The 26,831-nt window shown below is 45.7% G+C and overlaps 3 protein-coding genes across 11 annotated transcripts; 1 reads left to right on the top strand and 2 right to left on the bottom strand.

The window, feature by feature from the left end:
- The first annotated feature begins 128 nt into the window (after nt 1-128).
- Nucleotides 129-2,578, top strand: Nd-42 (NADH dehydrogenase (ubiquinone) subunit ND-42). Its single transcript, XM_071780655.1, has 4 exons — nt 129-336; nt 539-1,180; nt 1,425-1,811; nt 2,018-2,578. Exons 1-4 carry the CDS (start codon nt 268-270, stop codon nt 2,210-2,212), a joined length of 1,293 nt encoding a protein of 430 aa, XP_071636756.1. The 5' UTR covers nt 129-267; the 3' UTR covers nt 2,213-2,578.
- Nucleotides 2,573-5,367, bottom strand: Ykt6 (YKT6 v-SNARE). Of its 4 annotated transcripts, XM_071780664.1 has the most exons (5): nt 5,134-5,367; nt 4,893-5,033; nt 4,351-4,546; nt 3,995-4,266; nt 2,573-3,879 (listed from the first exon to the last, which is right to left on the bottom strand). In XM_071780664.1, the coding sequence occupies exons 2-5, from the start codon at nt 4,947-4,949 to the stop codon at nt 3,739-3,741; spliced, it is 666 nt and encodes a 221-aa protein (XP_071636765.1). In that variant the 5' UTR covers nt 4,950-5,033; nt 5,134-5,367; the 3' UTR covers nt 2,573-3,738. The 4 variants fall into 4 exon arrangements, with proteins under 4 accessions (XP_071636765.1, XP_071636768.1, XP_071636766.1 ...); XM_071780667.1 differs by lacking the exon at nt 4,893-5,033 and having other exon boundaries at nt 5,174-5,367; XM_071780665.1 differs by lacking the exon at nt 4,893-5,033 and having other exon boundaries at nt 5,134-5,366.
- A 771-nt stretch (nt 5,368-6,138) lies between these two features.
- Trio (trio Rho guanine nucleotide exchange factor) lies at nt 6,139-26,687 on the bottom strand. Of its 6 annotated transcripts, none has more exons than XM_071780634.1 (28): nt 26,462-26,680; nt 24,586-24,876; nt 24,392-24,505; nt 23,966-24,290; nt 23,225-23,883; nt 22,939-23,046; nt 21,852-22,030; nt 21,639-21,786; nt 21,364-21,555; nt 19,226-21,244; nt 18,955-19,146; nt 18,604-18,867; nt 17,913-18,269; nt 14,005-14,551; nt 13,610-13,682; nt 13,044-13,497; nt 12,854-12,949; nt 12,440-12,777; nt 12,199-12,358; nt 11,894-12,121; nt 11,619-11,807; nt 11,272-11,507; nt 9,120-9,381; nt 7,789-8,329; nt 7,161-7,704; nt 6,749-7,087; nt 6,447-6,639; nt 6,139-6,335 (listed from the first exon to the last, which is right to left on the bottom strand). In XM_071780634.1, the coding sequence occupies exons 2-28, from the start codon at nt 24,847-24,849 to the stop codon at nt 6,228-6,230; spliced, it is 9,129 nt and encodes a 3,042-aa protein (XP_071636735.1). In that variant the 5' UTR covers nt 24,850-24,876; nt 26,462-26,680; the 3' UTR covers nt 6,139-6,227. The 6 variants fall into 6 exon arrangements, with proteins under 6 accessions (XP_071636735.1, XP_071636737.1, XP_071636736.1 ...); XM_071780636.1 differs by lacking the exon at nt 22,939-23,046 and adding an exon at nt 22,476-22,571; XM_071780635.1 differs by lacking the exon at nt 26,462-26,680 and adding an exon at nt 25,644-25,812.
- Between the last annotated feature and the right edge of the window lie 144 nt (nt 26,688-26,831).

The raw sequence follows: 26,831 nt of genomic DNA, 5'->3' as shown, positions 1-26,831 counted from the left end.
AAAGAAAAAGAGAAAAAGATGAATCGTGCAAGAAGCTCAGCCAAAAAGAACGGGCCTAGTTATTTCTCTAGGCTGTCAAACTCTTCCTCGAGGACCTCGAGTTCCTCGGTGAGTTTCAGTGAGTTTCGGAACGCTAAACCGAGGTCGGGGTCGGTCTCGGAGGAGATCTCGGATCGAGCGATGTTTTTCTCTTCACGTTAATTTATAAAAACGAGCGATATCCAATTTTCTCTCCCCGTTGCACAAGCTACGCTCGTAACAGTTAAAATGGCATCGCTCGCTCGCGTCGGTGTTGCGAGGCTCGGATACAATAACGTTACAAGACAATTATGTAAGGTTAGTATTAACAGCTATACAGTGTTAACAGATTTTATTTTTGGTATACGGAAACAAATATATTGGTAGCTAGATCAATCGTCAATATAAATAAAATTCATTATAGAAATTCATCGCTTCCCCGTTAAAGTATCGTAAATCATCTCAATACGCGTCACGTTATGTTAACTGTGTTATATCATAATTCGTGCGGATTGTACAGGTGACAGCTACCAGCAACGTAACGCAAACGGCCTTAATTTCGCAAAAGGCGAAACGAGTGAATCGACGACGAGTGGAGCCGTTCGACTACTTGCACAAGGAGTACGGCTTCTGGGCCCAGATGTTCGATCCGATGGTCGACCGGTGCGACGAGAATTCCAAGGTGATCGTCGTCGAGGGCCCGATCGCCGCGGGGAAGTCCAAGGTGGCCGCGAAACTGGCGGAGGAGTTCGAGATGGCCTATCTGCCGCCGCCGAACTTCGACGAGTTTTACATAGACGAAAATGGATACGACCTGCGCACGCTGGACGACAGATTGTCCCCGGGGTCGCAGTCGTGCGACGTGCAGAAGTTTCTGACGAATCCGCATCACATCAACGTGCCCATGTTTCAGTTTCACTACTTCCAAATGAAGTACGACCAGTACATCACCGCTCTGCTGCACCTGCTGTCGACCGGTCAGGGAATAGTGCTCAATCGTTCTATATACAGCGACTACGTGTTCGCCCAGGCGATGACGAACGCCGGTTACATGCGTCCGGAGGCGCTGAAATTTTACCACGATATCGTGAACGTCGCCAAGATGCTGATACTGAGGCCTCACTTGATCGTTTATTTGGACGTGCCTGTGGATGCGGTCAAGGTAATTTTACATTCTCTTCCTCTTTTATGTATTGATGTGTATCTTAAACCCATTCTACAATGGCCGTAAAGTATGCGTTAAGACGTAAGCAGTAAGCTATTGACTAATGGGATTTTTACAATCCAAGAATGATCGACTGTAGTTGGTCAATTTTTACTGCTTACGTCTTAAAACATACTTTTACGGCTATTGTAGAATGGGCTTAAGAGATATCTTATATGTCATTTTCTGTCGATATTTGCAGGAAAAAATTAAAAAACGAGGCATCCCGTACGAAGTGAATTCGAAAGTTTTCACCTCAGAGTATCTCCAAGATATTGAAAATATATACAAGTTGGACTACCTGAAAAATATTATAACGCATTCACACGTGCTGGTCTACGACTGGGCAAACGAGGGAGATATCACTACCATAGTCGAGGATATCGAGCAATTGAACTTTGATTATGAAAAGTCAGAAAAGAAAATGGCTGACTGGAGATTCGAGACCGTTTCGGATCTTCGAGTTAAAAGGCGATTTTATGAAAATAGATTTTTCCTACATGTGGATTATTATAGAAACGAATATTCAGTGCCAGAACTGCACTACACACCTGAACAAGATGAAGAAAGAGATACAATTTTACAAATGGTATGTATGTGCAAATCGTATAATTAAGTTTGTTTGCAGTGGAATTTCGTGAAATTTATCATCCGATCAGTTACTGCTCAATCATGTACAATAATCAATAAGATAGCAAATCGAACGGCGAAAGAATTATAATACAAGCGACCAAAAGATTTGGTTTCCCTAGTTCAAGAGAAGATCATCATATGTCATTATTAATCTCGTCACAGGTACCCGGATGTAAGTACGAGAAAGGATTTAATCCTGAGCTTGGATTCAAAAACATTTTGTGGAAGACACCGTCAAATTTCAAATTAAAGACCCTGAGACCCAATGCACGCGAGGTAGGCGTGGTAGTTGAAGAAATGAAGAAGCTCAAGGCCGCCGCCTCGATGAAGCTTAAGGTCGCCGCGGCGAAGCAGTGAGAGCGAGAAAATCGATATATCTAGGAAAAACATAGAGCTTGTAAACAATAATTGAAGTAAAAATAAATTTTACTTTTAATCGGGAAATGCCTTCAGTTTTCATTGAATTAATTTTCATTTCACTGCCACATCTCGTAATAATGAAGCATTTTCATTGATATAATTAATAACTTTTTAAAGTATGAATATATAGATGTATTCCCGTAATTTTAATATATTTAAAAAATCTGTTCTAAATTCGTTAAAAAATGTTAAATGTTGGTGCAGTAATGGCAACACAATCCCGTATATTTACGCGTTATATGTTTATGTATATGTGTATATATATATATAATATGTTCAAATAAATCTACTTTACAATTGTGAGTTGTTCTATGTATAAATTATTTCCTTTTTATGAATACATCATATAACATTAACATTTGAAAATATATTAATCTATATTTACTGGCTCATTATACTCTTCAACATACATAGTATAAAGATTACAATTGTCACTTAAATATTATACATAGAATATATTTTGTTTTTCTGTCAAGACACATTATGTAAGAGTTTTTCTTACGTTGAAAATTCAAATGACAAATAATCGTAAGCCTTATCGTCTATTGATCAACTGGATGAAATATATAATGTAATAAACATTGATATAATCGTTTTGGTACAATTCACGTCATATATAGTTATCCATGTTTAAAAAGGATAAGGACTGGTTTGCGTATGTTGTGTTAAATAAACTGTTAGACAACTTTCCTTCTTGGAATCTGTGCAATATTTTCCCTTTTGGATATTATAATATGGAGATGACTTCTCAACATAACTATAGTAAAATCGCACAGTTACAAGACGTAAAATTATTTCTAGCGGTTACAAAAGTTCCGTTTGTTAAAAAGGCTTTTTGATTACTTCAAGCTGATATTAGACTGGAACCTAATTGTTTGAACAGAGACATATCGTTCGCCCAATTACAAACTACCCTTATCGCGTTTTATTTATCGATCCGTGAGGCTGTCACGATAAACCTCCTCGCGCTGCACCGTTTTTTCCACACGGTTAACATTCGGAATGTGTTTAAGGCGATACTTTGACACTGTGGGAATTCCATTATGGTAGTTTCCCCTCGCGCGAAACTCATCTCGGAAGTAACTCTCGTACGCAATTGTTTAGGACCGTTTCTCGCGAGTAGATAAATCCACGGGCGTGTAACATCCCTATAAAAAGTTCCACTTAACTGGGAGGAGCCGCGGCAGTGGTTCGCTTTTTTTTCGCCCGCCATTTAACTAGAAGTTCATTAAATTAATATATATGTTCCACTGAAAAATTTGGGTAGATCAGTATCTTCCGTCTTTCTCCGTTATCTCTCTTTTGCTTGTTAAACCTTCCCTCCCATTTCCCTTTCCCCGCATATCAACCCTTCCACGAATCATATAAATATTCATTTGCGTTTCTATACCGCAATAATTATAGTCACATTTATCGAAATATTGAAGCGGCGAAGCTCGCTAAAAAAAGGGGGGGGTAACGTTCTAAGGAGCTAAACTACAGCAGGAATTGGTTTTCCGTGCGGTCTTGTAAAACGCCTTCGACTGAGCGCTGAGCCCCTCCGACTTGGAAACTAGATCGTCCAGCTTCTCTCCCCTTTGCAGCACCGCTTCTAAGGTATTGTGCTGGTAAAAAGATATCACAAAATTTTCTGAATGCTTGCATCATGTATACAAATGGATATTCTAACAGATCAAGTAAACAAACGGGAAGAGGAAAAATGGAGAGATTGACTCTTACCAGAATTATTTTTGTCTCGTCTAGATCGTTCTGCATTTTCGTGAGCGCGTCTGCCTCGAGCGGATTCTGATACTTGGCTAGATACGTATTGATCTGTGGAAAGTCGGCGGTGATCTCCCTGAGCGTGGGCCATGTCGATTGCGGATGCTTCGCCGCAAACTCGTCCATCACTTTCGTAATCAGAGTGTGCGCCACTCTCCTGGGGTATTCGTGATCCGAGATGAGAACTGCGGCGAGATTGTCGGCTCGCACATATACATGGCACATGTATTCTGCGGGATAAAAATCAAATGTCTTAAAGATACTTGCTTGCAGTAATACAAAAAATTTATTGGGAATTATAATCCAGTCATTACCGCCTTCCTTGACGCTCTGCCTGGCACAGGTCTGCGTTCTTTCCACAATGGTTTTACTGACAAAGCACATGAATTCCTTAATACTGTTCTTTTGAAAAAATGAGAACGACTCTACGTCGTAAGCGGCCTTCAGCGTCGTCGCCGACGTAACACTTTTGTATAGAACGGTCAGTGCATATAACTTCACCATCTTGAACTAACAAAAATAATAAACTGTTAAAATTTATTTGATAATAAATATTCATATATAATTTACACATATATAAAATGTATTATTTGTTATAAATTATTACTGTAATACTTTTATGCATACATATATTTTTTTTTATTTTTCCAGATTAAAATAAGTACATATTTTCTATGTATTATAAATTATTGAGTAACAAATTTCAAAAAAGTGATAAATAAGAATGTCAGTAGAAATAACAAGCTTTATGGAATAAGACTTTATATCACATATGTTTTTCATTTTATCCATCATATTTAAATCGTTTACTTAAATTATAGGCAATAAGTCACTAAGTAGTAAAATTTAATCTTACAAGAATAAAAACTTGCTCGTAGATCTCATAAATGGAGCATTTGCAACAAGTTGTCATCCAATTATCAACTCATGAAGGAAATGCACAAAATTTACAACTGACCGTCGACGTGAAAATAAGAAAGCATTTTCGTAGTTGGTTCTAAAGTATAATAATAATGACAAATTTCTATCTGTTTCGTGTATACGAAAAAGAAAGTGAAAAATTTTGGGAGTAGTTTAAAAACAAATGTCAAACGTACGTCGATGCTCTTTACACAGTATAATCTATATCGTTACAACTTGCGGGATCTTTGGTTGTAGCGGCGAATCCAGGCGAGTCCTGCCACTCGTGCAATTCGGCTGTCAGCAGGACGCTCACTCGGCTCACTCGCCGTGCTGATTCACTGGAGAATCATCTTGTTTTTCCACGACGTATACAATCACCTCGAGCCTGCGAGGTACGGGAACGGCCATGTTGGTCATGTTGCACGTCGGGCAGAGTGATAGGCCAACGACATACGAGTTCTCGCGCTAGTTCCGCGCAAAATCTAAAATTACTAGAAATGGCACCGGCAGACATAGCGAGCCACGCAGCCAATTGCGATCAATGCAGATTTAAATTCAAAATCAATGCAGATTCTTCTATCAATGCCGATTTAATTTGAATTAATTTTAATTTCGTTTAACTTACATTTTAACGTTTTTCTAATATTTATTTCTTCAATGCAGATTAACTTTAATCTCACTTTAATTTATTACCTTTTTTTATATATTTATATTCTTAGAACTAGAAAAAGTAAAAAGTTAAACCGAGATTAAAGTTAATCTGCACTGATAGAAATAAACAACAAATTCGGAGAACTAGAAAAAGATAAAAAGCAAATAAAATTAATCTACATTGGTAGAAATGAACGTAATTCTTCGTTGGATGTGCTTGATGTATACTTATAGAAACAATTCGTAATAAATGATCGAGCGCTTACTGAGCTATTTTTTCCGCTGAACACAGCTAATAGACTTATTATTTTATTTCTGTATTAGGTTGCATTAGAATCTGCTTTCTCGCTTTTGACATATATTTCAAACATATACCTATTTCACTTTAGATACAGAAAGCGTATGTACACTAGTTTAACAATAAAGAGCAGCTTTTAGGGACAAACCTCAAATTTTAGTGCTAATGACAACTTTTGTAGTGGAAAAAGAATTTTTATGAAATAAAGAAAGATGTTCTTATAAATCAATCGGAATTTAAAGGAGGCATCAACAGTTAAACATTTAAGTATATTTTGCTATTTACATATATAAATTTGTCATGTATTTTAAGTAACATGCTTACTGCATATTGTTAATCTTAAGAATAAAAACTGTCATTATGATCTTGACGCAGTTTAAGACAGTGTGCACGACGTTCTATAAATGCGGCCATTCTAGTGGACGGTATGGTAGCGCCAGTTGATATCTAACAAGAAGAAAGAACGATATCTTATTAAATTTCAATGCAATATCGACGCCACATAATGGTAAATCATTATTTAAAATAGAGGAAACTATGAAGGTATAAGTTTATTACTTTTAACCATGGCGAACCAAGACAGATCTCTGCGTTCACTCGATCCTCACCACGCAGGCACAATAATCTCCCGAGGAGTTCCTTCGCGTCGCTGGATATCGTCTCGAAATATTCGTCGGGAAAACAGAAATCGCATTTGAGAATGTTGGCGGTGGTTTCTTCGACGGAATCGTCCAAAAACGGCGACAATCCACTAAGATATTCAGAGATGGATAAGACACGGATAATAGGATGATCAGGTTGCAATAAAAAAAATAATAGTAGGTTGAAGGAACAAATAAAACAATATTTCAGGAAAATACCTTAACAAAACATAAATAAAAACTCCAACGGCCCACATATCCGTGTAAGGGCCGGTCGGTCTACCTAGCACCGACTCCGGCGCTGCAAATTCCAGATCGGCGGGTGGCGGCACAATCTCGTCGATGGGAGCTCTGACCGCTTCCCCCAGATCTATCACCTTCACCTGGTCCGTCTCGTGGTCAACGAGGACGTTCTCCGGTTTCACGTCCAAATGCGCCCGGCCGCGACGATGCAACCAGCGCAACGCGGACAACAGCTGGCAAGTGTATCGCGTCGCCGTCGCTTCGGTGTATTCTGTCTTCTCACTCAGATATGCAAACAGCATCGGGCCTCTGACCCTGCGGAGAGGAGAGAGAGAGAGAGAGTTTGTTAATACGTTTGTTATCCAGGTGATCGTCGCTGAATACTTACAGCTCCAGGACGATGGTGTCCACTCCGGGTCGAGGCGCATTCTCGAACAAGGCAAACGCCCTGACGATGTTGGCGTGATGAGTCGAGGCCAGCACGTCGTATTCCGCGCGCGTCAGCATTCTCGACTGTTTGTGGAGCGGAATTTGCTTGAGTGCCACCTCCTGACCGGTGCCCTTGTCTCTGGCGCGACGGACGGTGCCGAATCTACCGTTACCCAGCTCGTCCAGCTCCAGGTACCTGCCGACGAACTGCTTGATCTCCCATTCCGCGCCGCCACCCGTGTCCGACCGCGACAGGGTCACTACCATCGACGGCGAGGTCGTCCGCCCATCCTCGCCCACCACCCGAAAGCTACACGAAGCGTCGATCGACACGTCCAGTAGAACGGGCGGCTCGTTAGCCAGCCTCGACATCGGCACCCATTGCTGCGACGGTAGAGTTCTGCATTCTATGCTGCACGACGCGCCGCCGATCTCCTGCCTGTCCCAATCGATCTCCACCTTCGAGCATCCTAAAACGCGCGCGGAGGTGCCGCTCTTCCCACCTGAAACACGATCGATATTAAATCATCTATGACTATCCATGACTATCGTGATACTCCTTATATCGAGATCCCTGATCAACATACCTACGACGAAGAGAGAAATTCCCACGGAGCAGGAGCCCGTTTCGCCTTTTAGGTGACAGTGATATATCCCGGAGTCCGAGGTTCGGCAACCGGTGATCTGCAGGTATACGAAGCCCGCGCTTCGCTGGAACTGGTACCGATCATTCTCTCTTATACACTGACCCTCACCCTCCTTCATCCAGGTGACGGTCGCACTGTCCGCGTTGTGCGTCTCGACGGAGAATCTAACGACCTCGCCGACGGTCGCGCGTATCGACGTCGGACTGCTCAGAATAGCCGGCGTTTTATCCTCGGCCGTCGTCGCTGACTCCCGGGGATCGGCGGCGTGACATCGCGCGAGATCGATCTTCCGCGGTCGAAACGACCACGCACGGCTGATCGCCGAGTTCGGAATGAGACTCGCCGGTATCCACAACTCGTCCTTGGTATTCACGGGGGATACCACTAAGCCCGGACCGTCGAGGTGCGAGACAACGAGCTCGTCTCCGGCATGTAACTTTCCCCAATCAGCGGCCAATCTTACGCGTGCACCTGGAACGACCTAAGGCAGTCCCTTCGTTACAAGCGTGTCTTCTTTGAACGTTCGTCACGTTGTTAAGCTTTCATGCAACTTGCGTCGCTACGCCCCGTTCTGCGTTCACCCAGAATGCGACATGGAAGTTCGACCCCAGGGAGAGCTTCCAGCACCGTAGTGCGGCGGATGGTAGCGGCAATAACGATAGTAGCGATCCCGGTAAAGGAAGAAATAACAGCAGTAGTAGTAGTAGCAGTGGTTTTGACAGAATCAGCAGTATAGCAGCGGTAGAGTAGTTGTTACAGAGGCGGGTATCGATTGCGACGATTCTGTGGAGTGCTAGCGATAACGTTTGGTGACGAGCGGTAGAAACCAGCGGTGTAGTGTAGTACACAGTATATAGTGAGTAAAAAGGTGTTAGAAGCGATAACGGGATTTGCAGAATCAAAAGTCATTCGTTTACAAGAGGTCGGTTTCGAAGTTTTCTTTCCATTTTTCTAGCGATTATCCCTCGCAGGTGTGTACGTATGCTTTTTGCTTTACGTCTGTATGGAGGTCTCGTTACACAAGATTAAGAAGATACGGTAATGGCGTTCGTGGATCGTTCATAGTCGACAGAGTTGTTTAATGATAGAGGTATAACAATCGTCGCACCGATAGAAGATAATGCGATAGATAGCGGTAGATAGCGACAGGCATCAAGAAGAGGAAGAGCCCCGTTGCTGCAATCATCAAGAATTCCAATTGACACGGGTGACAACGTATGCATACGCCAGCTAAAATTGGGTAAAACCCATGTTAAACAGGATTGGCTCACCGGGATGGAATTGTTGCGAATCGGCGAGCGTGTGCGTAGAGTATTCTTAAATCCCTCCAGGAAAGTTAGCCTACTCTTTGTCGGGCTGGGCGTACGTGGTTGCGCGCATTCCAATCCTCCGGTTTGCGAGCGTTGCAACGGTTGGCTCCTATGCTCGTTACCCTTGTTCGTCGTTCCGGAGACGATCAGCGTCGGAGGAACCGACACGGTTGCCCGTACAGGTTCGGACGTGGTGGTAGCGGTGGCGGTGACGGTGGCACGGCTGTACGCCAGCAAATCATAAATGAAATCCAAGACACAGTACTACGCGTCGAGACTCGCGCACTTCGATACGCCCGCGGGTAGTCGTTAAATGATAAAAAAAATAAAGAAAAAACATCTTTCAGGATATCTCGTCGAATGGACTTCCGAACGGAATGGAATTTCGAAGCGATCGATAGGAACGAGTCTCGACATTAGCCAGGATATACGGAGGAAACCGACGTCGCCAGCAACTTGGATCTTTCGGACGTGTCGAAGAATAGATGAGTGTGTGCTTAATATAGCAACGCATGGCGGCAAGGTAGGTAGGTGGTTGGTTGGTTGGTTGTGATCGTGGTAGATACACTTGGACTTGCTTCCCGCAGTACTGTGTTCTTGATGAAATTATAAGAAAAGAAGCTGGTTAGTCGGGTCGGGCGTGTATTAGATAGTAGACGAGGATAAAAGGGGATGCATATCACAATCACTCGGTCTTAATCATCAATTTACAATTTATTCTAGACAAAATTCTTACGATTCGCGGGTCAATTATAGCTTTGCTTCGGACTGTCCTCCAGTGTCGCGCATTAAATATATACACAGTATACTGTTACGCCACAAATCTGTCCATGTAGACTCGTGCGCGCGCGCATGTTTTTGTAAACGTTATTAAAATTATTATAAATATATATATTGCATATCTTCATATATTATTACGTTATTAATACATCGCACTCGTAGCGCGTCCTTCTGTATATCGTCATATCGTTTATAAGTCCGCATGTGTGTAGAGATGTAAACGCACGTAAACAACAAAATACGCCCCCATTCTTGGTGCATATGTATATGCATACAATACATGCACGCATAATGCATGCGCATTGGAACGGATTAATACACGTTTATCCTGGGACCAGATAGTCGAGTCTAGAAGAGTAGTATACGTTAAGGAACAGGGTGAGTAGATTTTGATCCATTAAACGATAAAAAGAGCGTTAACTCTCGCATGCCCGTGGCAATCTAAAACACTAAAGTATATATACTTCCGTATATATATCTGATACAGAGCGATAGCTGAAGTCTACAATCGTTCCGAGACGTCATCGAATATGAAAAGATATATATTTATTATATTTGTATGTTCCAAAGCTATCGCATCGTTTTTTTAATGACGGCCTTTTGCAAAAATTTAAAAGCGACATCACCTTAACGGTTAATTTTTAAAAATATCCAGTCACGTGTAGATATTTAATATCGGAAATTTAATTTTGTCGCTGCTCAGTCGCCTCTCGCTAAGGAGATATCACTTTCAAATCCGTCTAGCGATGAGTCATTAAAAAATAAATGCATCACTTTTGAGACACCCTGCACATATACTCTTCTGGTATAAAGTGTATTTTTATTTCTTACTAAGCCGATAGAGAAGTGTAAGTTTTGAAGTGTAAATACTGTGTTGTGTGTGTGTGTGTGTGTGTAGATACTCTTTAAGCTCCTGCGCGGAATATAGTTGAATACTGCATCGTTATCGTTTCCTCTGTACTACGAAAGCAATATATCGTCATCGGATATAAAGGTTTAATCCAGAAAAGGAATGTGAGAAAAATGATTGGATACGTGCAAATATCTTTTAGCGTGTGATATTAATAACAATGTAAGGCGCTAAGATATATCGAAACGGTGGAAAGTAGTTAATTTTCGACAAAGGTGAAAAATGGAGCTGCAGGGCGCAGAGGAAAGCAGGCGATGGTTTTTTTTTCTTTTTTTTTTAGGATACGACTAACGATTATCTAGCTCTTACGGCGATTGTATCTTCTTTTTATATAAAATATACAAAAATATGTCGGAACGAATATTCACAGATCGGATATTAAAAGAGAGTCAGTGTGTAATTCAATGTGTTAGAGACGCTTACAGTGGGTCTTTGGTAAGTTCCTTCTGGTAGGCAATCGGTGATTGTATCGCCTTCAGGAAGTCACGCTGAGTTTGCAGGATGGCAGTGATGGTATCTACCCACTCCTGCCTGCGCGGTCCACTACTTTCTTCAGCTATGCTACAAGAGAATCCTAGCCCAGGGTTCCGGGGATCCGTCGACCGGATGATAAACTTCTCTGGATCGTCGTTCGAATCTTCGAGACTCATTTTGTTTACCTACATACAGTGTACATCGATCCGATAATGTAATGATACTAATGATATTTTCCTCCTCCGGTAACAAGGATAGGCAGATAGAAGTGAAAACCAATTAACAAGTAATCTTACCTGAATATGTGCTTTGTATATGTAGACAGGACTGGTGAATTGCGTTTTCTTGCCGACAGTTTCGCTGAAGATGATATTTTGCTCGAAAAGAAAGACTTGCCATTCCCTTTCTCTCGTCGATAAGTTTGATATTTCCGACACCAGAAGCGGACCGTGCAACAACAGCTTGCCTTGCGCCGTTATTTTACCCTGAAGAAAGTTAAACGTGACGGATTTTCGAGACTGTTTTTATACCATGTAAAAACGAAAGGGAGTGAAAAAAGGGCAATACTCACGTCGAAACCTTGTAATCTCCCAACGTCCATCATATCGTTTGCAGCTTTAGGAATAACTCGCATGACATGAGCCGCCGCTCTGAGGCCTTCGATTTCCGATAACCTTTGAGTTCGCTCAGTGAGGCGCAGTGCCTCCCGTAGAAGAAGTTGATATTTTGTAATCCTTTGTACGGGCTTGATCAGCAAGTCGCAGAGTTGCAAACGATGCCCAAGTTTTTGCCTAAGTTCCTACAACAACACATACGCCTCTTTGTTTAAATGTTTCCGTTTTGCGCGTAGCCGGTTTCATCGATTTTAATAATTACCTCGAAGTAAGTATCTATATGTTCGGACACGATGTATTCCGAGACGGGCTTGTTCTGACAATAAACCACGTACATGTGCAACTTTCGCTCGTAACGTTTGAAGAGCGGTCCGAGCTCTTCAGGACGTTCCAAACAACGTTCCAAAGCTTTGAGGAAAAAGCTGAAAGCAGGAAACATCGATCGTAAACAGTTTCGACGGTGCGATCATCGCTAAAAAGTTTCAACGGTTGGTCCGACTCACTCTCTGTGCCACTCGTAAATAGCCTCTATGTTACCGAAAACCATCTTATCTTTCCCGGCGCGCAGATCTTCCGGCAAGGGGATCTCGCAGTCGGGATCTCGCATTAGTGCCATGTAACCTTCGACTATCAGCTTTAAGTCATTGACGTAATCTCTCTCGGTATCCACCAGCTCGCTAATAACAAAATGCCGCTTCGCGATCGCGGTACTCTCCGGATCTGCCTCCTCGGAAGCGACCGCGTTAATAGCCGCGTTACAATACTCCTCCTCGTTGCTCAACGACTTTCCGTTCGGGGTTCGCATGAGACTATGCCTCTCCTGATTTTCTGTATGTTGCTCCTGTTAATTATGATACGCGTAGTAGTACTTTGTGCAATGCACAAACTTGTGCATGTAATAACGTGAACGGACTTACCATTCGCTCCTTGACGATCTGTTCGATCTCCGAGAGATCGGCTGTTGTCGCGCCGCCATCGAGAATCTTCGTCGTACGTTCCGACAGACTGACGGACTGTATAAAAGAAAGCGCAAACGGTTACACGGCGAAGAACGCGAGAAAGCGCGATCGAGTACTCTCCAAAAACCAGGTATGATCGACTACTCACTCGTTTCCCGGGCAATTCGCTCGGTATCGTGGACCCAGATGGACCATTCGCGGTAGCTACGAGTATCGGTTCGGTTATAGGTTTCATCGGTGGCGGAAGTTCCAGATCGTCGTCGGCATCTTCCCCACCATTCTGCTCCTGTAAACTCGTCACCGCTGTGTCGTCGCTCTCCGTAACGTCCGCATCCACGTCCACGTCCACCTCGACCTCCTGCTGCTCCTCGCCCTCCTCCTCCTTGCTGACCTCGCCCTCTTGCACCTCGGCCTCGGCCTCGAACGCCGCCTTGCCCGGCCGATTGTGCTCGACGCCGCTCGGTAATTTAAAGCGTTTGTCCGAGCCGCTTTTCTTTAAAGACGGTCCAATCAAAGGAGGCGATGACGTCGGCGCGGCCGTATTGGTTTTCTCGACTTTACCTTGGCTAAGTTTGCGTAAAGAAGGTGGGAGCCACTTCCGTCTATAAACAGAAACGCCCGACCGTGGTACATGATTATCGTTGCACGTATGACATTTCGAGATAAGCGCAAGGCGCACTTATTAAACGACGGAGTTTCTAATGAAATGCTCACCCGCTGAAAACCCGTCTCTTGTTGCCGGGTGAATTTGTACTAGTTGACCCGCTGCCGTCGCTTCCGGTGTTCTCTGTTAATCAAAAGACCAATTGTTTAGTCTAAGACATCCCTAGAATTTCGCTCCAAACTTATCTTACAGTTATCGGAATTGATAAGAGGCGAGCGCGCGATCGCGTCATCGAGCATTTGCGCCTGTTTGCGGTTCACCGACTTCCGGCAGTTCGGTCCGGTGTCGCTCCAATTTCTGCATTTCTTCGCAGAAACCGCGCAACGATACACCGCTATTTTTTTTTGTACAGCGTCATGTGTATTCGCGAGAAATAAGAAACCTAAATGCAAAGGCCTCAGACTGACCAGCTCCACCTCTCTCTCTTTTCTTCGCGTCCGCTTACCCGCGTCCTCCGACAGCATCGGCGACAGCACCGCGGACGACAGCGCCGCGTTCAACGAGGACGCCTGCTGCGTCGTCGGCGGGACGCCGGCGACGCAGCAGGTCGGCGGCAACGTGCTGGCGGTGGTCGACGACCCGACGGCAGTTTGCTGCTGCGCTTGGACGATTGCTTGATTGATCTGCTGCTGGTGGTACGGATGATGATGCGGCTGCTGTTGCTGGTGATGGTGATGCGATTGTTGCGGTTGCTGTTGCTGCTGCTGCTGCGTGGACGCTTTTCTGGACGGCGAAGTTTTGCAGGAGGCGGTCGGCGGCTGCTTCAGGGCGCTGGTGGGCACCAGACCCTCCGCAGCCGGCTCGGCCTGTCCAGGCGTGAGCGGCAGACGTACCAGGGTCCATTCGCCGGCGTTGGTCACGCTGGTGGTCCCGGTGGTCGCGCTACCGTTCTCCAACACCTCGACCTGCTGCCCTTTCGTCACGCTCAGCTCCCTCGAACCCGGCGCGGCCATATGATCGGCGACCACCCACGTCATCTCGACGACTCCGGTCTGAAAGCACGCATCGGGGATTCTCAATAGATTCCGCGGCACATTGCGCGGCGGGGTCGCGCGATTCACGGTCGACGTACGTTGGATGTTCGCGCGAATACCGGGGCAGGGAAGAAGAGGGTGAGGGGGAAAGGGTTAAGAGGGGGAGGGAGGGGGCGAATATAGAAATGGGATAATTAGCGGAGTGCGATGTGTCTGTGTGCGCGCGTGCGTGAAAGCGGCGGTGATGCGACCGCGACGGGAGGCCGGGGGCCAGGGGGGGGGAGGGCGGAGCGGGCAAGGGTGAAGAAGGGTGGGTGCGGGATAAACCGAAAGCAGGGAAGCAAAGCGAAGAGGAAGAGAAAGAGAGCCTGTCCTCTCGTGCTTACGCAAGCGTAGACGGGTCGATACGATCCGTCCTTCTCCGTCGCGCGACCGTGGGGCACGCTCTCGCCCTCTCGCTCCCGCCCTCTCACTCTCGCTCTCTCCCTCGTTCGCTCGCTCGCTCTGCGCGAGAGACCGATTGTCTTTGAATTTGCGGATCGACGGAGCGAGATTCTAGAGATCCGATTACTGACGCCCGAGTGATTCTGATCGTCGGATCAGTGTCACCCGGGTGTCACTCGCTCGCTCATCAGCCTCGCTCTTCATCCCTTATACGCGCGCGCGGCCGCCCTTCCGCGACGACGCTTTTAAATCGCACGCGGATTCCGGCGTTTTGAAAATAGCTAATGTCACGACACCGCGGTACTTTGACGTTGCTATAAATACCGCCTCGTGTGCGTGTATCATATTGACCAAGCGTGCACGTTTACCGCGTTTTCAATCAACAACACTGTCCCTCCCGCGCTCTCTCGGCTCCCTCTCTTCCTTTTCCTCTTTCGTCGCGCGCGAGAGACGCGCAATTGTTCGCCCGACGTGGGCCGACCGGAATGGTCCCGCCCGATGGTCCGCCCGATTTTCGTACATTCCGCGATCCGAAATAGAATTTTCCACGTGCCAAGTTCTCTCCTCGCTCTCCGTCGTTAACTCGCGCCGCGCTGCGCCTCTCCGCGCGCGGCGCGGCGCGGCGCGGCGCGGAGCGACCAAGGTGAAAAAAGGGGGAGAGAAAAAATATAGAGGCGATAAAGGAACGCGGGAAAGATTACGTTATCGCCCACGGCCGACGCTTCGAGGTTCCCAGATACTCGTTCGAGGAAACTCTGCACTGTCCATCCCTCTTCGTGCGAATTCCCAGGATTTCACTCGATCGCGACGATTCGCGGATTCGAGTCTCAACGTCCGGTATCTATTTTTGTGGTTCCGAAAGAGGAGCGCGCAAAGTTTGTCGAAGTTCCGTCCGTAATGAATCTCTTCTGCGAGGAGAGACACGATCTTCCAGGAAAAGATGTTTGCCGGCCGAAGGGGGATGAGTGGTCGAAGGGACGAGTCCCGCGAAGGAAGAAAAAGAAAGAGGAGGCTGGATCGTCCGAGAGGATTGTCCAAGGGCTCGCGGGGTACCTGGGCCAGGGAGGGTTGACGGCGCAGAAGTCGGGCCTGGAACGAGCTCGGCGTATCGATGGTGTGCTGCCTGGAGAGGGTCACGTGCGGCGGTGCCGCGGAGCCCTGGCGGAACCACGGCAGAGAGATCTTTCGGCGCGCCTTCTGGGCGATCGTCGCCGGTTTCCCGGCCGGTGACGTCATGATAGAAAGGGGGTCTCGGAGAACCCCTCCGGGGACCCCTGCGATCGGCCCCCCTTGCGGGTTTACGGTCTTCAGACGCGCGAGCGCGACCGCGGCGCGCAGGAGGGCAGGAACGACGTGGTGGACGGCGCGCTATCGTTCACGGGGCACGTCCTGGAGCGCGCGACAACGCGCGGCGCGTCCGCCATCGTCGACAGTGCACTGGCCCGTTTTCGTTATTTTCCTTTTCTCTCTCTTGTTGTTCCTGCCTTCTTCCCACTTCTCCGTCCTCCGGCAAGAAGGTCAGGGCTTTTACCGATTCGTCCAGCTACGCGCGATCACCGGTGGGCCCTTAAGTGGATCCATCTGACCCGGGAGTCGCGCCCGTACTGATCCGTCGGCCTCCCGCGACCGTGCGGAGAGTGACGAGATTATAACTAACCCAACCCAACTCGCGCCCCACCCAACCCTGCGCGAGTACTGGCCTGCCGCGGCCTTCTCCCCGTGTCGCGTCGTGTCGCCATCCCCCTGTCGCAGGGGGGCGAGAACTCACGAAGAACCAGGTGGACTCGTATGGCACATTCGGGACCGATAACAGGCGCCGATTCGGAAGCGGATCGTTCCGAGAACGTGAGTTCTCAATTTTTACGAGCGTCGAAGGAAGATGTTTACAATTCTGGATCTTGAAGAGGAGGTGTCGAGGTGTGTAAAGGTCGGAGGTACGAAGGGTGGGTGAGAAATGATTAGCGACCGTGCCCTTCGCATAGGATGTTCCCGTGGATCCGTAGACTCTCTGTTATTCGCGGATTACTTCGATTTTGCTTGAAAAAGAGAGATATCGAGGCAGAAATAGTTCAGTAGTTTTAGATAATTAGATATTTAGAAATTTTATACTTTGCATGTCTTTAAGGCGGTCAAAGATACCTTTACACAAGCAAATGTAATTGAGGATAAAAGAGGAATTTAATTGTAAATCGCAAAAAGCATAATTTTTTATGCTTTTGCTTTAAAATTTTTTATATAACTTGAAAGATCACTGTATACTTTTTTTATGTTATTTCCTAATACATAGTAGTAGTTAGAAAAGGTGAGATGAAGCTATTGTCATAAAAATATCATCGAAAAGCGATAAGCTCAAGACGAAACAAATATTATTCGAGATTGGAGTAATGTAGTAATCTTTGATGAATCATCGTTTTGAGCATAAACTTCTAGCTTGGTCTGCAGCGAAGCAGTTCTATAAATAGTTCTTCGAGGTAAAAATGATATAGCGGTCATTACCCGTGTGCAACATGCTAAAAATTTATCAAAAAATATGCAGAACACTGCTGCACGATAATTGATAATAATGAAGACCGGATTTTATATTAGGTAAACATATATCTTATGATCTTTAAAGTTATATAAAAAAATTTTGATTTCAAGGAATAAGAATTGTAGAGTAATTGTAGACTGTTCGATTTTTTCTTATCAAATAAGAAAGTAACACTGTCGTGTCAAAAATTAGTTACATCACCATAAAAAGCATGCTTCTACGTCATATTTAAATAACATGTAATTTTATCGATTTAATCTTTCTCGTGCGATAGCAAAAATTGTTTACAGTTATCGTCAAACTCTATTTTTAGGTAAAAATCTGATATATCTCTTTATTACTATATATCGCGTAAGTTCTCACGAATCGTATAAAGAGCTTGATATTCAAGAAATCGTACTTTACCTTATCAGAATCGGTGGTATTAGTAGAACCGAAGGAAGCCAAGGAGTTTCGGTCGAGATTCTCCACGCTCTCGTCCAAGGATGCGCATTCCTCCAGATCCCTACTGGAGCGTTGACTGGAGCTCTTTTTAGCGGGGCTCTTGGGCATATTCTTGCCCAAGAAGGTCTCCTGTATCACCTCGCGTAACCGCATCACCCACAGCTGCTTCGCGTCCATCGAGTTCGCTCGCAGCACTACGCGCGTGTCGCTAGTCGGTGCCCGTCCTGTCCACACCGCGAATTTGCATTCGTCGCCTTCGATATGCTCGGTCACGCCCAATTCGGAGGTCAACAGGCGATTTTTATAAACGTATTTCACCTTGAAAGACACGACGTGGTATTGATATATCGCTCAATAACACAACAATAACACAACTCAGAAAACAAAGTTTTCCAGAAAATAAGTTTGAATGTTTTGAATCATTGAAATTTTGTAATGTTATAAATGTGATTTTTTTTATGTAATAACTGATTATAGAGGAACAAAAGTATCTAGCTATATATTATAGCTCTTTCATTCAGTGTATTGAATTCTCGCCGTTCTATTGCAAACAATTCAATCACAATTTTTTAGTTGTCGTTGTTGTAGCAAATGAGCGACACGATAAATTTTATTTAACGCTAAAGACACAAAGCTGTTGCGTGCAGCGTACCTTTCCTGCGGAATCCTTCACTTCCTTTGTAAAGAGAAGATACAATTCGAAAAGAAATATGTGACGATCTCTTCCTTTCCTGATCAACTGTTTTGGGTCCCATACTGTGAATGAATCTTGTAACACAACATCACCGAGCGCATCTATACTAACGTCGCAACCTTCCAGTAGACTTAAGTGTAAGGCATCGTTAGCTTTTTTAGGCACATTTAACATCACTTCTAATCCCTCTTTTATTTCGCCCTGTCCCTCTTGGCAACAAGCCTGGAAAAAAAAACGAGGATAATATGTACTCGATCGATTTAAAATTAACATCGCAAGCTTGTGAGATGTACGTGTAATACTGAATACCTGCAAGTCCTTAAGTAGCAGCTGATACTTAGTAATTCTCTGAACCGGCTTGATTAGATACGCAGCGATAGGATGTTCTACTCTATGCTTTCTCTGCAATTCCTCAAACCACGTTCCACTGTGCGTTATTAATAGTTGATTGCTCTCGGGTTTATTCTTACAGTAAGTTACATACATGTCAAATTTAGGTGCCTGGAATGAAACGAATGTTGCAACGATATACGTAAAATTGCGGCTCCTAATATTGATTTAATACCCGCATAGTACTCACCCACACTACAAAACAATGTCCCACATCCTCCGGCATGGTTTCGTACTTTTCTAGCTCGCGTAGAAATACATTGCTGTGAAACTGATGTATCTCCTCTATGTTGCTAAAAATGATCGATTCCCGACTGTGTAAACCCGGTGGAACGTTTCCCTTTCCGCATCGTGTCTCTTCCAGGAAGCAACGGATGCAGGTTTCCAAGTCTTTTACGTACGTACGTTCGGTTTGCAAGAGTTCAGCCATAATGAACTCTTTCCTTCGTGCAGATCTTCTCTTCTCCTCGTTCAGTTCCTTCAGATCTTTACCCTTGATCTTCTCTTCCAGCAACGGATCCGAATTCCGGTCGATAGACAGATCTCTGTGCAGACCCTCGTCGGGCTGGATACCCAGATCGCCTTCGATTTGCGTTTTGTAGCAGTCCATTCGCGCGCTGAAGTCCTTGTATCGCTGATCGACCTCGGCAACGGCCTGCTTGATCGCTGCGGCATGAGCATGACCCCTCTCGACTAAATTGTCAGCGAGTTGAATCAACAATTTCACTCTTTCTCTCGTCTCCTTCGCTGCACCTTTGAACTCGATGTGCTCTTGCAACAGTTGTTCGTTCTCGATGCGATTCTTCCCGACGTTGGTATGGGTCGCTAAATACAATTCACCGGTTTCCTTTATCCATTCGAGAGCCTGCTTCGCACTACGTTCGAACAGAACATACTGATGGCATTGATCTAAACGTTTCTTTCGCTGCGTCCAGTATTCGAGCACTTTGTTCTCCTTACCGACTAACTCCTCCAAAATATTTTTGACTTTATTCGCGGAACCGGCGCTATTGGCGTGATAGCTATAAAATTGCAAACTACGATTGATGTACTTTAAGAACGTTTCACCGGTTCGTCGTACCAGCGTGCACGCCTTCAGAAAGGCCTCTTTTTGCTCCTGATGTCTGGTAATGTTCGCCGGTATGCCGCCAGCCTTTTCTCCGTCGGCACACCAATCGTCGTCCACATTGTATTGCAATTCTAAACTGTCGAGAACCGAACGTACCGAGTCCACCGTTTTGTAAAAGTTTAAACTGGCAGTAATTAATTTATGTCGTTCTTCCGCACAGGTCACTAGCTGCTGCCAACGTTTGGTAACATCCTCCGCGACCTCCCTGATACTTTTGGGATCGTAATGATTCCCGCTTATCAGAGCGTCCGCTTTGTGTTTCACTTGCACGGCGGATGCGTGAGTATTTGTTATCGCGAGTTGAAAATGATAGTGTTCCTTCCCTAATTGGTCGGCGTCTTCAAAATCGTCCGGTATCCTGAGTGAGGCCAGTAATATCGACTCGCCATTTCGTATCCACTTAATCACATGAGAAGCGTCTGTCTGCAGTTGCAGTAATTGGGACGCTTGCTCCAGCCGTACCCTTCGCATTTCCGCGAGGTCCTCCGCGTCTAACTCTCTCTCGTTCAGAAACTCGAGAAGCACTTGCACCCGCGCTGCCGCGCTATGTTGACCGTCCGCCATAATACACACCCCCGCTTCCTCCAAGACTTGCGCCAATTCTTGACCACGATGCAGAATTTGAAAAGCGGTATTCTGCATGTGGGCGACTCCGTCGTTGTGCACGCGCAGCAACTGCTCGGGTGAACCCTCTCGCGGTGGTCCCTGCAGCTCCTGCGCCCACATCTCCAGCTGGCCACTAGCCTCCAGCGCGTCGCGCTCGAAGACGCGTAATCGCAGGCACAGTTCCAGTCTCAGCTTCTTGGTGGCCCACAGGTCTTCCAATTCTTGTCTCAAGCTTGCCAATCTGTCCAAGGCCGACTCCACTGCCGATATTGAGCCGGTTGTGTCGGGCGCATCGGTTGCCTCGCGGAGTTCTTGCAGCAGAGCTTCGCCCTGGGCTATTGTCGAAGCACACGCCTCGAGACAAGACGATCTGTGCTGCGCGCATTGTTCCAACAGTCTTTCCGCTGTCTCCAGGTTTTCCGCAACCTCATCCTGCTGCAATTCCTGACGTAACTCGTCTACCCAACCGGTAAGCTGTGAAACAAAACCGCATTGAAAATAACACCGTACGTGCACGGATACGCAGACATAAAAATATCTGCGCGTTTTACAAATTATCGTTTGATGTAAATAATAAATTTGTATAAAAATACCTCTTTTTCGTGAGTATAAAACACTACTGCCAAATCTAATCTACGACGCCGTTGCTCGACCCTCGCTGCGAAGCTACTAACGTGAGCCTCCAACTCTTGTGCCACTGCATATATTTCGTCAGCCGCGCATTCCCCCGTGTGAGCAAGTTCTTCAGCGGCGGTCAAAAGTTTCGTCGCATTTGTGTAAGTGTTCTGCAAACGAAAGAAGCGTTAAGTACATTCATGAAAACATATAACCATGTGTAAAGTAACAGATTATATATTAAATAAATCACCTGAGCAACATTTTCAAAATGTTCGTGGCTTTTTTGATAGACGCGTGCTTTCTGCAGATTACGACCTACGCCTGTGTTTTTCCTAATGAAGACTTCGCCGTGGTTCGTCAGCCAGTCGAGAACTTGTTTCACATCTTCTTGAAATAATCTGGAAATCATAATTGCGTGCGTTACTATCGATACAACAGTACGCGAGCTTTGCTACTTTCGTACTTTAATGCGAGCCGTTGATGCAACTTGACTTTGCGAGCGTGCCAACGGGCTTCTAATGCTCTATGATGACCGAGAATCTGATGAATGACGGCTAATACGTGAGATGCACCTTCGCTGTAATCAGCTGCTGGATTACCACTCGTGCCGGTATGACTGTCAATGCTGTGTCCATCTTGGCTCTGTATAAATCAGATATCAAAACGTGAATTAACGATACGGAAATCGGTCTGAAAGATAAATTATTAGTTAATTGAACAATGCTGCATGCATCCCGATCAGTATCATTAGATATCGTTATTTTAATGAGCTTTTTATGCAAAGTTATATATAATATCATTACAGCACAAGCAAGCATGTTTCTCTATATTATTCTTATTCCCTCTGAATAGCATGTACAGAATAATCCCTCCTTTTTATCCCATGCAAAGAACAGTTGGAAAAAAAGGATGATGAAAGCACTTACTATCTCGCTCAATTATAAACATTTTTTTGAAAAGCTTAATACATATAAATTAAGCTTTGTTTTCTAAAAAAAAAATTAAACACAGGGATGTAATCACGAGGAAGGCTTTGACAAAAAGGAAAAACAACAATAACGGTTCCTTTAAACACCAATTAACGTACATGTTTTCTGGCGACATGGTCAATTCCTTGCGGTTGATTACAGACTTGCACAAGATGATCCAGTTGGTAAAGAAGCTTCTTACTGGTACTATGCACCTAAATAAGAATTTTACCCAATCCCGCTTAAGAAACATTCGTATATACAATGTTCATTTCGAATATATGGCTTTATATGTATGATGGGATAACTAACGTAAATTTAACTTTGAATCAAAGTCGAGAAAACAACAATAGGATGACGAATACTGGTAAAGTAACAAATATCGGTAACGGACAAATAAACGTGCGACTATACAAAAAAAATCTGTTCGAGAATACTGAGACGCCTGGGTTATAAGGAAATTACTTTAAATGTTAATCATTGGCAGAAAATTTGCGGATAGATATTTCCAATAGCACCCAAGTACCAAGCGAGCAACGGATTCCATCGCCAAAAAGCTTTTAAAAATTGAATTTCTCGTACATAATCGACGCGAAATGTATCCGACCCTGTAGAATGGGCGCTCACATTATGACATACTTGCAGCATTGAACCCAGGCCGCTCAATAACGCTTGATATGCATTGTAAACCTGTTAAATATCAGATATACTTACAGTGTAAATGAAAAGAAATGTATGAAGAAATGAAAGTCGGATTGATTTACAATAACGCAAAAACAATAATTGTCCATTCCAAACATATCACGATGAAATCGGTCGTGTTGAATGATGGTAAAGCTTATATTGCTACGAATAGGACAAAATTTACCTCCGTATACGCCTGACACATGGCTTCGTAAAGAGTCTGATGTTGGCGAATGTGAGTTTCAAGCGCTGGAATTTCACTGGGCAGATTACTAATCTCGCACGCTTGACTCCAACCAGCCACGTTATCGACATACTGTTCCGCTTTATGGTGAAACACTACACTTAAACTAAGTACTGCGGTACGTTCGTCGAGACCCGCGGCGAACTCCTTCCAAGCACGATCCAGACGTCCCGCCACTGCTCGCACGTGCCCAGCCGCGTAATGCTGCGTCTCCAGCAATTTGCCAGCCATCGTGAGGATCTTATTTATGTTCACGTAAACGTTCATCGAGCTCATTGTAAAATGTTTGTGTTCCTCCTGCAGATTCTTGGCCAATTGATACGAGCGGCCGATCTCCACGTAGCTGGCGAGAAACGCCTCTCGGTTGTGACAAATCCAATCGAACATCTTCTCGCAATCCTGTTCGAACAGTCGCAGCTGAAAGCACTGATCCAATTTCATCTTCTTGATGTGCCACAGTTGTAACAGATGCTGTTGCGCGGCATGCACGGAATCCAAATGCTGAATAACCAGGGTGGCCAGGGCTCGTCCGTCGGAGTCTGTGCAACTTGCCGCCCCATTGTCAATACTTCCTCCTTCCCCGCCGGTTGCCGTTGCACCTGGAAACACGTTTACACGCATTTACAATACGTTTACATTACATTATAAAGAAAGTTTAACGTTAGGCAAGTGTTAGCTAACTATTGTTAAATCGCTGAAGCAGGCGTTGCCCAACAACTTCGATATCCTCCACCGGGACTTTCATGATTTTCTTTTTCATCTCGTTATGCAGATCAATTCCGTGCTTAGCTCCCGCAACATCGTCAGCAAAGTCATTTCGACTGAGATCCTCTTGCAAGTCGTCCAATCGATCGAGAAGATCCGCCGCCTGCCACGTAAAATCCTCTACAACTAATCTGGTATCGATCCATTGAGCATGATCGTATTGCAAGGATCCATCTAAATCTGCCGTGAGCTGAGAAGGATCTATAACTTTTACAAGAGCCTCTAAGCTGATTGTATTAATCTGAAATTAATGTATTTCACAGATTGATAACTTTGCAAACATCTAAGTTAGTCCAAGCATAATTAGAATTAGATACAAACATAAATTTCTAATCCACTCACCTCAAAATTATATTTCTTCTGCTTACCCAACGAGGTCCTCTGTTTCTGCCAAAAGTTCTCCGGTTTAATAAGAAAAGCTACGTGAACTGTACGATGAAAATGCTCGTGTAACACCTGAAGATATTAATGCAGATTAAATGTTGTGCAAGCGGGCAAGCGACATTTAAGCGAGAACATCGAGAAAAGGGTGTAACCTTCAAAATAGGCTTGACCGAGTCCCACGTTGTACCACGCATATCCACAATCACGGTGAACCGCAGTCCCCTGGCCTCATCGCTCGGAATGGCAAACAGATACTGCAGGAGACGTCTGTAATCCTCGGGTTTCGCCCGCTCGCGCCTCGGCGTGCTCGGAAACAGGAGCACAGGTCCCCCCCTGCGATCCCGTCCGCCCGGTAGTATTGCCAAACGTTCTTGCAGCAACGGCAATACCTCTGCCGCTCGTGTACCATCCATCATCCTCGCTTTTCATTAAATGATCATGATCTGCTTCCGTCAAGAGACAAAACAGACAGACAGTTTGTGAGACAGGCTCCCCATTATCATCCTCGTAACGTACGATGCAACAATCGCATTGCAAATTAAGAGTATCACACGGACAAATTGATCAACAAGGCAAGACAACGGCCACGTTCAGCGGAACGTTTATTTTGCAACTGTTGGAAGTTTTCTGAGCCCAAATTGGATTATTCCTCTGGATCTAAAGAATAATCCAATCTGAGCTCGGAAAACGTCCAAAGGTTGTAAAATAAACGTTCTGCTGAACGTGGCCAATGTGAAATTGTTGTAATTGTTTTTAAACAATTTTAAATTTACACGCCTTGATAAAAATAACAATAGATGTAACAGTACAATTATAAAGTCTGGCTCGGCTTCAGATATCGTAGAAAGAGAGAGAGAGAGAGAGAGAGAGAGAGAGAGAGAGAGAGAGAGAGAGAGAGAGAGAGAGAGAGAGAGAGAGAGAGAGAGAGAGAGAGAGAGAGACTCGAATAAATTCGTCTGCATTTAGCCTCCTAAGGAGACAATGCGAGGAAGGGGTGACTCCGCTCCATAAATGCATTCAATGAAATAGTCAAATTCAAGGTCATTATATACACACGCACACGCACACATATATACACAAGTGCACGTGTGTGTGTGCATGCGCGCGCGCATACGCACGCACGCATACACACTTCCGCGTGCACGGACATAAATATACACACGCCAGCACACGCACGTACATACGCGCGCGCATATAAATATAATGGTACCGATTAGGGTCGCCGCATCCCATTCCCGGTCACCGGCGACTGCTCCCTAATCGGGAAGCTCGCCGGAGTCCGGCCCGACCGACACGAGAGCGGAATGCGAGACGCGCGCGAGAGAGAGAGAAAAACCGTTGTTTGCGGCGTGGGAGTTGCGCACGCGACGTTGATACACGCGTATCGGAATAAGCACGTAACCCGCGTATCCATCCCTCGCGACTCGCGAATCGTCTTCCCCCTCCCGCCGTCCCCCTCCCCGACCTTTTCCTCCACCTCCTCCTCGCGCGAACCCTCTTTCTACTCTTCTTTTCTTCCTCCTCTCTCTCTCTCCCTCTGCCCCTCTGTCAAAATACTATCGTTCTCGGACGGCGCTTCTCCTCGTGTGACTCGCAGCACCCACCACCCGTGGGAAAGCTAACGGTATACGGAGCACGGAGGGGAAGGCGGCGAACGAGCCCCGCGTGACGGTCGCGCGACCGACAATGGAACGTCACGGGGGAGAGAAAGAGAGAAGTGGACAATCAATCGTCTCACCCCACGGAGATATAGCGGCCTGTCATGGATATATCGGCACTCACTCCGCGCGCGACTCCGCGAGGCGTTTTCGATCCCCCGACGCCGACGTCCCGACGACCGCGCGGTTCTACACGCCGCGGCGAATTGACGTTCAACTCGCGCCTTTACGGTAACTTTTATAATAGCCGTTTCGCTTTTTTATATTTGACTCGCTTTGAGCGAATCGCCAAGTCTCGCGACTTTTTTTGTTCCGCGGCGCGTGGTAAACGGACGAAGAAACTCGTGCGAAAAGCGAGGGGGGAACTCACCTCGGCGAAAAGCTCGTTCGCGACGACCCCGGCGTCCTCGTTCCCCGTCGTCGGTTCCGTGTCAGCGGGCACGTATCACTCCGCCGCGCCGGCCTACCGTTCATATTTGTCGTTTCATCGGCGTCCGATGAATCACGGGCGACCGTCACGCGAGTCGAGTTCCGAGATCACCGCTGCCATGTTCGAACGACACGAGACTCTCCAACAGCTTCGCTCACCAGACTGGCCCGAGGGGGACTGAGGGGGGGGGGGGACGGCACACGAGTCGCGCGCTCGCGCGACTCCTCCGCGAGGCGTTTGCTAGACTTTACGACGCGTCCGCAAGGATTTGCACGCCACGTTAAGGCGAATCCGAATCGCGCGAACGAGC

This window comes from Temnothorax longispinosus, chromosome 6, assembly GCF_030848805.1.
Source record: "Temnothorax longispinosus isolate EJ_2023e chromosome 6, Tlon_JGU_v1, whole genome shotgun sequence".
Lineage (NCBI taxonomy): Eukaryota > Metazoa > Arthropoda > Insecta > Hymenoptera > Formicidae > Temnothorax > Temnothorax longispinosus.
Note: the sequence above shows the minus strand (reverse complement) of the source record. Positions and strands in the feature narration are given on the sequence as shown.

Coding starts and splice junctions, on each gene's coding strand:
- Nd-42 (XM_071780655.1), top strand. CDS start 268: ATGGCATCGCTCGCTCGCGTCGGTGTTGCGAGGCTCGGATACAATAAC. Junction 1,181..1,424: donor TGCCTGTGGATGCGGTCAAG/GTAATTTTACAT, acceptor CGATATTTGCAG/GAAAAAATTAAAAAACGAGG. Junction 1,812..2,017: donor GAGATACAATTTTACAAATG/GTATGTATGTGC, acceptor ATCTCGTCACAG/GTACCCGGATGTAAGTACGA.
- Trio (XM_071780634.1), bottom strand. CDS start 24,849: ATGATGGATGGTACACGAGCGGCAGAGGTATTGCCGTTGCTGCAAGAA. Junction 23,884..23,965: donor GCTTCAGCGATTTAACAATA/GTTAGCTAACAC, acceptor ACGTGTTTCCAG/GTGCAACGGCAACCGGCGGG. Junction 13,683..14,004: donor GATGCTGTCGGAGGACGCGG/GTAAGCGGACGC, acceptor TTTGATTAACAG/AGAACACCGGAAGCGACGGC.
- Ykt6 (XM_071780664.1), bottom strand. CDS start 4,949: ATGACAACTTGTTGCAAATGCTCCATTTATGAGATCTACGAGCAAGTT. Junction 4,547..4,892: donor ACGAGCAAGTTTTTATTCTT/GTAAGATTAAAT, acceptor TATTTTTGTTAG/TTCAAGATGGTGAAGTTATA. Junction 3,880..3,994: donor ACGAGACAAAAATAATTCTG/GTAAGAGTCAAT, acceptor TCTTTTTACCAG/CACAATACCTTAGAAGCGGT.